The sequence below is a fragment of the Rhinatrema bivittatum genome, chromosome 9 (genome assembly GCF_901001135.1).
Source record: "Rhinatrema bivittatum chromosome 9, aRhiBiv1.1, whole genome shotgun sequence".
Lineage (NCBI taxonomy): Eukaryota > Metazoa > Chordata > Amphibia > Gymnophiona > Rhinatrematidae > Rhinatrema > Rhinatrema bivittatum.
In genome coordinates this window covers 162,896,355-162,907,762 of record NC_042623.1, presented here as the reverse complement: position 1 = coordinate 162,907,762, position 11,408 = coordinate 162,896,355, and the positions used below count along the sequence as shown (strand labels likewise).

The following is an 11,408-nucleotide window of genomic DNA, read 5'->3' as shown; positions in this document are numbered from 1 at the left end:
GGAGAGCCTGTATTTGTGTGTGAGAAAGAACAAATGTGTGTATATGAGAGAAAGGAGTAGGTTTGTGAACAACAGCTAATCCACCATAATCTCAGGGCATCTGGAAATCAAAAGTTCTCAGGTAGTTTTGTTAATTTTAATCATTGGGTGTTAATATTTGATGTGTGTGGTTTTTTTCAATTTCTGTTTTGGAGCTAGAACTTTTTTTTTTTATTGATTTTTTAATTATTGGATGTCACTCTGTCTGCTATTTTGAAATATTAATTGTGCTAGTATGGGTTTTACTATTATTGATGATTTATATTTCTTCATTTTCTTGTTGCATAATTTTTACTTGTTTGGGCCAGGGCCAGGGCCAGGACCTGGGGGCAAAGCAGAAAGTTTCTGTTAATACCTTTCAGCTAATACCTCCTGCCTAATACCCTTGCACCGGACCTGCATTTTAAGATGGGTCCCGGGCCACATTTGAATTAGCGGCCCTAGTGTTGAGACTGCAGCTGTTCTTCAAGTATCAAGTTTATGCCGCAGGAGGTCGCAGTTCTCGTTCCAGCCCGCAGGTGCTGCCAAGTCGGACGGTTGCAGTACTCGCCTCTTGCCGCCGGGTGTCGCTTTCCCAGCGGGCTGCAGTTCACCCTGGCAGCCGCCGAGTGTCGCCGGCCGGCCGCTCTCTCGGTGCAGCATGGCGGCGGCCGGTCCTTCGCTGCCCCGCTCCGGTGCGCAGCCTCCGAGCCCCGCTGCTGCGCCCCTGCCGGACGAGTCCTCGGACAGCGAGCCCGAGCAGGAGCCCGGCTCCCCGCAGAAACTCATCCGCAAGGTGTCTACCTCGGGCCAGATTCGTCAGAAGGTGAGTTCGCGGCGGGGGTCGGGCCGGGGGCCGCTCTCCCAGCCTCGTCCTTTCCTGGGGGCTCGCGCCGGGCAGAGTGGGGCGGGCTCCGGCGTCTCGGCGCAGGGTCTGTCCGGACCCCGAGTCATCCCCCCCCCAGCAAGGTTTCCCCGAAGCTGCTGAGTGTAAGCCGTGCGGGAGGGGGAAACCGCAGCTCAGCTCAGCTCATCTCATTTATATATATCTCTGTCATGTCATGTGTCACGTCCATATGTCATTAACATGCAGAGAGAGGCAGGCACTTATGCTTTCATATCCCATCACTAAGATATACCCCATCGGATCATATATATAACATATAATCCTATCTCCTCATGACACTTGCATTTGTCAGCAATACCTTGTTATAAGGTGCAGATGGATTCAGTCCTGGTTTTTACTCTCTTGCATGCATGGGGATGTAGTGCTGCTTTTCAATATTGGTTGCAATTCCGTGACCCTTTTACGTTTACATTTTAACATGTAGGGCCCGAGTTACTTACAAGATTGTTTGTTTGTTCTGCTGTTCCCCATCCCACATGTTAAGACTGACCAGGAAAGCCACTTCACACTCAAGAGTCAAGGCAAGGGGCAAGAGCTTTCTTTGAGGTAGATTCCCAGCTATGGAATTCCCTCCCCAGAGCATATTGTTTAGCTACTGACTGGTTTGACAGAAACCAGGCTTTTTACCCAAATATCCAGTTGATGTTAATATTTTGATTCATCCTTCTTTTATGATTCTGTTCATTATAGTTGGGTTTTTAAAATAAATTATGTTTATAATTGTATGCATTGCTGTTTTTTGTTTTTTTTTTTGCTTATATTGTATTGCTGTCGACCACTTTGTTTGGAAAGGCAGTCTACAAATGACTGAATTAAAATATATGCAGTGGGGTAAAACTAGGATTGGATTATCCTGGTTTGTTTTTTTTTAATCAAAATATTAAATAATCGGTACACCTGATCATCTATTCTAAATTAATTGAAGACTAGCTACTATGTATTTGTAGGACCTCTCCTCACAGGGTCATGGTATTTTTACCAGACTCTATCTTGTGGTATTTGGTCCATTTTACTTTATATTTTTTAGGATATTTTTTCCATTTTTTTCACCACATTTTCACCATTTCATATATGTATTAAAACTTTTGTCAAAAAAACTGATGAAACCTTCAAACACAGTCCAATATGAAAGTTGTCACTTTTGCTTAATTCCAGAAAACGCTGTATTCTGCAAGAGTACTTATCTGCATCACCCAACACGATCGCGTTTCGGACCCCCTCCCTTGAGGTCCTGCTTCAGGGGATAAACATTTCCATATTTCTTCTGTGACAAAAATAACCAGTTAGAAAAGTTCGATAGCTACATTCAATCCTTGTATTCTTGTAGCCGCGATCCCAAAGTGGATCGCCGTTGTTTGTTGGTTTTTTTTTTAATGGCATAGTATTGTTAATTTGTGAGGTAATGTGTAAGTGTATCATTTAATGTCATTTATGTATCATAGTGGTGGATGCCTGGAATAATCTCAAAAAACACCCAAAACAAACCCGGGATAAATGTGAGACAAAATTACAAAGAAATCCTGGTCAGCAATATTCTATATGAATTATGAAACCTTGTGCTTAAGAATATATATATATATATTCATCTATTGTTTATACTCTTCATTTATTTCCTCCCTAGGCCTTATTTTCCAGCGGTCCTTACTTCCAAGTTTACTATCCTTGTTGAATGTAACTTTGCTCTTCCTGCTCAAACGATTTTTTGTTACAGTTCCCCTATTCGATGTAAACCGATCTGATATGGTCATCAACCATGAAGGTCGGTATAGAAAAGTGTTAAATAAATAAATAAATAAATAAATATGTGTTTATAGGACCATCTAAAAAAAAATTATAAAAATATCAGCAAGCAAGGACCTGTAACTAATAGCTTATGTAGTTATAATTAATAGGCTGGGTTTGAGACTGTCCTACAAACACACATTCTTAAGCACGAGGTTTCATAATTCATATTGAATATTGCTGACTGGGATTTCTTTATCTTATTTGCCTGGAATAATATGCCAGTAGAGGTGTTGGAAACCAATACTGCATCAGAATTTTTGACCATATTCTGGACAGATGCAGAGGAAAGTGGTAGGAATAGGGTTGGGAGGTTGCAGTATTGCAAACAACCCACCCTTTGCTCCCTCAAGGCAGAGGCTGGGGAGAGGTGTTAAGAATAAAACAAGGGGTGCATAAAGGAAGTCTGATTAGTATCACTGTAGGCTACAGGTAGCTAGATTGGACCTAGCAGGCTAAAACCTCTCAGAAATCAAACTGGTGACAGCAGGTTGATGGTGACCAGGTACTGTCCAGTAGAGCCACATAGGTCTAAATAATTGGATGTTCAGGCAAGAACCTCACTAGGTGTGATAGTGGTTTACATTATTGCAAAGCTTGGTAGCAAGATATGGTTGGTAGGGGTGTGAGGCTGGAAACCGGGTGCTGGAATAGCGTGATTATCTCCTCAGGATAGTAGAGAACCAAAGGGGGAAGCAAATCCATGTGGCTAAGGAGCGATATTTATTTATTTATTTAACTCTTTTCTATACCCACATTCATGAAAAGTATCATATAACATCGGTTTACACAGAACAAGGGGGTAAACAACTTTAAACAAACCATGTTACAAGAAGCAAAGTTACATTAAACAAGGAGGGTAGAACTTGGGAGGCTTAGGTAGCCGGAAAATAAAGGATAGACAAGGTGAATAGCAACTAGACTGGCAGCGGATGTCGAACTGCTTGAGTATGACTAGGTGGCATTTTGAAGTTTCTGAAGGTTATGGGAAGGCTTGCAGGAATAGCCAGGTCTTGATATCTTACAGGTAGTCAGTTCTATAAATGGCAGCTGGGATATGTCATTAAATATGTGGACTGGAATAACTGGATAGGCTGAGTGGTTCTTATCTGGTGTCATCTACTGTGTTCAGTTCAATTCTAAAACTTTATATGTATGTGTATAAATATACACAGCCAGCATGGGAAGTCTTGCATCACAAATCTGCTACATTTTTTTGAAGAGGTGAATGAATATGTGGATAAAGGTGAACTGGTAGATGTGGTATATTTGGATTTTCAGAAGGCATTTGACAAAGTCCCTCATGAGAGGCTTCTAAGAAAACAAAAAAGTAATGGAATAGGAAGTGATGTCCTTTTGTGGATTGCAAACTGGTTAAAAGACAGGAAACAGAGTGGGATTAGTTTGTTTTCACAGTGGAAAAAGCTAAACAGTGGAGTGCCTTAGGGATCCTTAATTGGACCAGTGCTTTTTAATATATTTATAAATGATCTGGAAAGGGATACAGCGAATGAAGTGATCAAATTTTACAGATGAACAAAATTATTCAGAATAGTTAAATCACAAGCAGATTGTGATAAATTGCAGGAGGATCTTGTGAAGCTGGAAGATTGGGCATCCATATGGCAGATGAAATTTAATGGGTAGAAGTGCAAAGTAATGTATATAGGAAAAAATAACTCATGTTGTAGCAACATGATTTTAGGTTCCATCTTAGGAGTTACCACTCAGGAGAAAGATCTGGGCGTCATAGTTGATATTACATTGAAATCATTGTCTCAGTGTGCTGCGGTGGTCAAAAAAGCAAACAATGTTAGGAATTATTAGGAAGAGAATGGCAAATAAAACGAAGGATGTCATAATGCCTCTGTATTGCTTAGTGGTTAGACCGCACCTTGAATAGTTGTAGTTCTGGTCGCTGCATCTCAAAAAAGATATAGTTGCACTGGAGAAAGTACAGAGAAGGGTGACCAAAATAAGGGGCATGGACCAACTTCCCTATGAGGAAAGGCTAAACAGGTTAGGGCTGTTCAGCTTGCAGAAGAGACGGCTTAGAGGTCTATAAAATCATGAGAGGTCTGGAACGGGTAGATGTGAATCGGTTATTTACTCCTTCAGATAATAGAAGGACTAGGGGGCACTTCATGAAATTAGCAAGTAGCAAATTTAAAACTAAAATGGAGAAAATTCTTTTTACTCAACCACAATTAAGCTCTGGAATTTGTTGCCAGAGGATGTGGTTAAGGCAACTAGTGTAGCTGGGTTGAAAAAAGATAAGTTACTGGAGGAGAAGGCCATAAACTGTTATGAACAGGGAATAGCCACTGCTTGTTGCCTGCATTAGCAGCATGGTATCTATTTAATATTTGGGTACTTCCCAGGTACTTGTGACTTGTGTTGGCCACTGTTGGAGACAGGATGCTGGGCTTGATGGAACCTTGGTCTGACCCAGAATGGCATTTCTTATGTTTATATATTAATATTGTATCACTAACATGTTCACATCCAGCATATCTTTTGCATATCATAAAATGCTCCTTGATAACTGGTGGATCAGCGAAATAGAAATAGTTTAAATAAATGTCACTTATACAGTGTTCCGTAAAATTATATGCCCTCATACTAGTATACAACACAGTTTCCTCCTCTTCCGATAACATCCACTCAGTATTGCTCAGTTATCACGCGTGATTATTTTTGGAACAAATGGGACATTAAGGACGCAATGAAATGCATATGCGAGGCGATGCGATCAGCGAGCCACATCTCAAACTCTTGCCCCAAACTTGCATCTTATGAAAAGAGTGAAGCAAGTCCAGATGTCATCAACTGGATATTAAAGCCTAACGTACTACTTTAATTGGTTTGCCCCTTTCCTGCTGCTGCTTGCCCCAGTCATATGAAAAAAGCTAGGGTTTTGGAGTGTGATTGCTGGAGGTACTGTACGATCCTGCATTGTATGAGGTGGAGGTGGGCGAGGCTATTGGCATTGCTTGTTGAATAATATATTGGATCTACAACTTTCAAAGCAATTTAGCCAGGTTAAACTGGTTGAACTGTTCCCTCTCCACGGATACCAGTATACAAGCGCTTGCCCAATTCATCTTCTTTTAGCAGGATTAAAAAGAGCTGCCCCCAGGGGTCTGTTTAGGTCAGGGGAGTCAACAACACGTGTACTTTGGATTTTCATATGTGTGCATGGTGCTTTGTCCCTGTTCTGCTACAGTGTGTAGGCACTTTTGTACCTGTGTACTTTGTAAGAAATTTTCAAATGGAAATGATAAAGACTATTCAAAACTGCCTTTATGATGTGTTTGGTAAGATTAAGGGAACTATATGAAATTGGATAATTTGATATGGGTAGACCAGATAAATCTAAGTGCAAATCTAATACTAGTGTATATAAAAGTGAGATGACGTGGAGTAAGAGTATATCACACATGTATGGTATAAGGCCTGTGATTATAGTGTACAATATTTGGCAATACTGTAGAATGTATGTGTGGTTATAAGGCGGCACTATATGCAGTTGATGTTATGGAGGATATATGATACTGGGGCTGTATATGATGTGTGAGTGATATGCTATGGCAATGATATATGGGGTACCATATTAGTGAATTAAATCCTGGAGATTCCTTTTCCTCCTGGTAAACCAATCCTTATACTTGGGATTTGCCCTCTATTCAGCTGCTGGAGATAGAGGTACAATCCCTTCATGACCTCCAATCTTGGCCATTAAAGGGGAGTGGTCATAGGCCTTTTTCAGTAGTGTCTGTCTCCTGCAGCTGCAGACAAGTATAGATGGACTTTCAAACCTCCCAGAGCCAGGATGCAGCCCCAGTTTGGTAGAGCCATCTTAGCTCTTGGGGCAACAGTATCTCAGACTGGATGGAGCTTGGTGGAAGAGAGCCTAGGAGTGGATCCCTCCCTCTCTAGGGAGCTATGAATACCTACTGTTGGGGACCCCACTCTTTTAAGGAGTAGGGAATTCTAGAGGATCTGGCCCTTATAAAAAAAAATAAATAAAAAGGATCTCAAGGTTTTTTTTCTCTCTCTCCCCCCTTTCTTGCTCACACCCCTCCCTCCCTTTTACTCTATTGCCTTTCCTCCTAGGTTTGCATAGGAGAAATAAAGGCATTTAAAAAGAAAGAGGAGGATTAGGGAGGAGAGCTGCAGCAGGCCAACGCTACCAGCAGGCCTGGAGGAGTTCCCCTAGTAATGGTGAGTACCACATTTAGCTTTAGGAGGGAAAACAGGACAGAGAAAGTGACGGCAAGTGCACACCGTATGGCTGTGTTTGGCGTAGCTTGTCCCTGGAGGAGCTCCAGTTCTGGCTGGCCTTGGAGCTGATCCAGCCTCAATTATTCGGGGGGGGGGGGGGGGGGAGCTGCTGCCCTCAGGCCAGCCAGTCCTGGTAGTATCCCTGGTGGAAGGGGACTGTGGGGAAGGCTCTGAAGGCAGATTTAGCATCCCTGTACAGAGCCTTCAAGGGGCCCAATGGAAATCCATCCTTCAGGGTTTTCACACTAAGCTTTCTGTGCTATGTAGAAGCTTGGCCCTACTCCTGGATCAAGATCCCCAGACCAGGAGTCAATGGATAAAAGGTATGGGGGCCCCTAAATGCCTGAGGGACCTCTTTATGGCCAACCATAACCAGCATTAACTTCCACTCTGACTCCATAGAGGAATGCTGGTTGGTGGACAAATCTGAGCTTAGTGCACTCCCGAGCTCTCAGGAAGAGGGTCAGTGCTCTTCAGAAGAACATTTGTTAATACTAAAACTATTTTGAAAAGAGGAGCTTTCAGCCCTTGTTGATAGTGTCCAGGTGGCCTTGAAGATTTCAGGTACCAAGGCAGAGGATCTTTTGGAAGGCGATCCCATCCTTTTTTCCGTGCATGAAGCCCTAAAATGGATGGTGTTGGCAGAGTGGGATGCCCCACAATTGAGGGGCTGAGAGGAGGTGGGTAATGGGAACATTGTACCTTCTCCCTGCAGAGGAAAAGAACAAGCTATGTGAAACCCAAGGTTGGACGCTCTGTTATTGGCAGTAACCCGCAAAACCAGCATCCTGGCGGAGGGATGCACAGCCCTAAAGGACCCTCAGAATAGAAGGGCTGAAGCTATTTTGAAACAAATCTTCTCCTTGGGGACCCTGGCAATTCAGGCTTCAGTTAGTGGAGTATATGTAGATCGGGCAGTCCTATGCTGGATACAGCAGTTTTCGGCAGTCACCTTTTTGGCAAGTGCAATGTATGGCCTGGTTAGGCTATCGTCTAGAGCAGTCACCATCAGGGTTGCAACCAGGAGACTCCTTTGGCTCTGAAACTGGGTAGCAGACTCTGCATCTAAGTCATGCCTTTGTAAGCATCCCTTTTTTTGGGGGGGGGGAGGCTACTGTTCAGAGAAGATTTAGCAAAATTAGTAAGGGATTTGGGTAAATCCAAGCCCCAAACACTCCTGGAGGATAGAGGGTGGTCAAGCATTTGTTTAAATTTAAATTTTTATATAAAGATTTTAAAATATAGCCAAAGTAAGGCTTAATTACTAATAGTCATATTACAGATATCATCCCTAGTCCATCCTCCTTCCTCTTCCACCCTCCTTTAGCTTTTCAGAAATTTTGCACTTTTCTCTTTCTCCCAGGTTGGTAAAACGTTCCAAAGTTTTTCAGATCATGTCAAATCGCTGTAAGCTGGTTCCATGTGATCGATGAATGAAAGTCCTTTATACACAGAAGCCTTGCTAGGTGCAGATTGTTTCTTCCAGTGCACCGCAGTTTCACAACATGCTGCTATAAGAATCTGTGAAACTGGTTTTCCAATGTTCCTGGGCATTCCTTCCACCGATGCAGACCATAGGACAAATCAGTGGTCTTTTTCCCTTTCCGTAATGTCTACTGTGAGGCTGGAGACCATATGCCAATATGGTTTAATCCTGGAGCACGACCACCAAATATGGCCCATCATTCCCCCGTCCCTATAATCCCTCCAACAATAATCAGAAATACCAGGAAACGTGTAGGAGTATAGTACCATTACAAATATACTTTAAGAGAATTTTCTGCCAACTGGGCTGAAATGGATGGCTTAACCATCTGCTTTCTAATATCCATCCAAATATCTTCATCATCAGAATAGTTAAGATCACTTATCCAATCCTTTTCATGTTTAAATAAGTCCTCAGAGGAGTAGCTCAACATACTATAAATTGCTGAAATAAAGCCTTTGAGTGGCAACATATTTATATATAAACTTTTTCAAATATAGAACTTCCCCTGCCCATCCATTGTTTACCTATGCTCCTATGTATCTAATTAACAGGCCGATTCAGTAAACTCTGCGGGAGAGCCTGCTCTCCCGACGTGCGCCCAGGCACCTCTCCTGGGTGCGCAATTCTTTATTTAAATTAGGGCCTGCGCTAATAAGGAGGCGCTAGGGACACTAGAGCCTCCCTAGCACCTCCTTATTAGCAGAAGTGGTGGCTATTAGCAGTCTGACAGCCGATGCTTAATTTTAACAGCGTCGGTTGCCGAACCCGCTGACAGCATTAGGTTCAGAAAACGGACGCCGGCAAAATTGCACGTCCGTTTTCCAACCCATGGGCAAAATTTTTTTTTTTAAATTTTTGGGGCCTCCAACTTAATATGATATTAAGTCGGAGGGTGTACAGAAAAGCAGTTTTTTCTGCTTTTCTGTACACTTGCCCGGTGCTGTCTGGAATCAAAGCCTGCCTTTGGGCAGGCGTTAATTTCTGAGAGTAAAATGTGTGGCTTGGCCACACATTTTACTTTCTGTATTTCGAGTGAGTAATTAATAGGCTCATCAACATGCATTTGCATGTGATGAGCGCTATTAGTTTCCGGGGGGGGTTGGCCGTGCGTTTTCCACGTGCTATTACCCCTTACAGTATAAGGGTAATAGCAGGTCGTCAAAAACGTGCGGCTAAACGGTGCGCTTGGCCTGTAAGTTGTGTGTATATATACAAATCGGTCCAAGTTCTACAGCTGGTATCTCTTTTAGAGATCTCCAATTATTTTAACCCTAAGGATTTAATATATTGGATGGCCCATTTAAACAGGAAGCTTCCTTGCATTCTTTCTGCTAAATCCGAAGGAAGAATATATTCAAGATCTCAGATTTACTCACGTTTCTTTAAAAGCTGCAACTATCCCATCTTGGTCTTTGTAGCTAAAGTGATAAAGAAGATAGAGACTCATCTCTTGGAGGTGATACTGGTTGCCATGGATTGGTTGAGGAGGCCTTGGTACTCAGACTTAATAAGACTCCAGCCAGGACCGCCCTGCAACTCCCCACAAGACAGTATTTGCTGCGGCAGTTCCAGTATCCATGGAAGACCCATCTCTGTTTTGGCTTATGGTATGGTGTTTGAAAGGGCATGCTGGGAGACAGAAGGTTTCCCCAAGAAGTAGTGGAAACCATACTCAAAGCATGTAAGAGCTCAACCTTAATTTATCTATTTATTTTATTTACGCATATTTGTTTTATATTGCACACTCCATTGATCATAGTGGTTTACAGTTAAAGCATTTATAGGACCATCACATTAAAATGATACAAATCCACACATTACAATAAAATACAGTTCTATAGAGTGGGTGTGTGTGTGTGAGAGAGAGAGAGAGGGAGCTTGTGTGTCTGTGTGAGAGAGAGGGAGCGTGTGTGTCTGTGTGAGAGACAGAGGGAGAGTGTGTGTCTGTGTGAGAGAGAGAGGGAGTGTGTGTGTCTGTGTGAGAGAGAGAGAGAGGGAGCGTGTGTGTCTGTGTGAGAGAGAGAGAGGGGCGTGTGTGTCAGAGAGGGAGATTGTAACGGAGATTGTGAGCTGGATATGTGTGAAAAAGGGATTGTGAATATGTCAGTGAGTAAGGGTGCTGTTTTGTTTATGACAGAGGGAGCCTGTTTGAAGGTGTGTGTATGTGAGAGAGAGGGGGAGCCTGTGTGTAGGGGTTTGTGTGTATGTGAGAGAGAGGGGGAGCCTGTGCGTAGGGATGTGTGTGTGTATGTGTGAGAGAGAGGGGGAGCCTGTGTGTAGGGGTGTGTGTGTGTATGTGAGAGAGAGGGGGAGCCTGTGTGTAGGGGTGTGTGTGTGTGTGTGTATGTGAGAGAGAGGGGGAGCCTGTGTGTAGGGGTGTGTGTGTATGTGAGAGAGAGGAGGAGTCTGTGTGTAGGGGTGTGTGTGTGAGAGAGAGGGGGAGTCTGTGTGTAGGGGTGTGTGTGTGAGAGAGAGGGGGAGCCTGTGTGTGTGAGAGAGAGAGAGAGGGGAGCCTGTGTGTAGGGGTGTATGTGTGTGTGTGTGTGTGTGTGAGAGAGAGGGTACCAGTGTGTAGGGATGTGTGTGTGTGTGTGAGAGAGAGAGGGAACCAGTGTGTAGGGATGTGTGTGTGTGTGTGAGAGAGAGGGAACCAGTGTGTAGGGATGTGTGTGTGTGAGAGAGAGGGAACCAGTGTGTAGGGGTGTGTGTGTGTGAGAGAAGGAGCCTGTGTGTAGGTGTGTGTGTGTGTGTGTGAGAGAGAGGGAGCCTGTGTGTAGGTGTGTGTGAGAGAGAGAGAGCCGGTGTGTAGGTGTGTGTGTGAGAGAGGGAGCCGGTGTGTGTGTGTGTGTGTGAGAGAGAGAGGGAGCCGGGGTGTGTGTGAGAGAGGGAGCCAGTGTGTGTGTGAGAGAGAGAGGGAGCCGGTGTGTA

General features: G+C 43.6%; 1 protein-coding gene across 6 annotated transcripts in view; it reads left to right on the top strand.

Moving 5' to 3' along the window:
* The first annotated feature begins 638 nt into the window (after positions 1-638).
* Positions 639-11,408, top strand: part of DGKD (diacylglycerol kinase delta) — a 206,032-nt gene continuing 195,262 nt past the window's right edge. For 5 of the 6 annotated variants that reach the window (XR_003858538.1, XR_003858537.1, XM_029615077.1 and 2 more), the window contains exon 1: positions 639-844. Coding sequence is in view for 4 of the 6 variants with exons in the window: in XM_029615077.1 (XP_029470937.1) it covers positions 680-844 (165 nt within the window). In the remaining 2 variants the exon portion in view is untranslated. Of the gene's footprint in view, positions 845-6,882; positions 6,932-11,408 lie in introns of those variants that run through there. The other variant, XM_029615078.1, reaches the window with a different exon arrangement.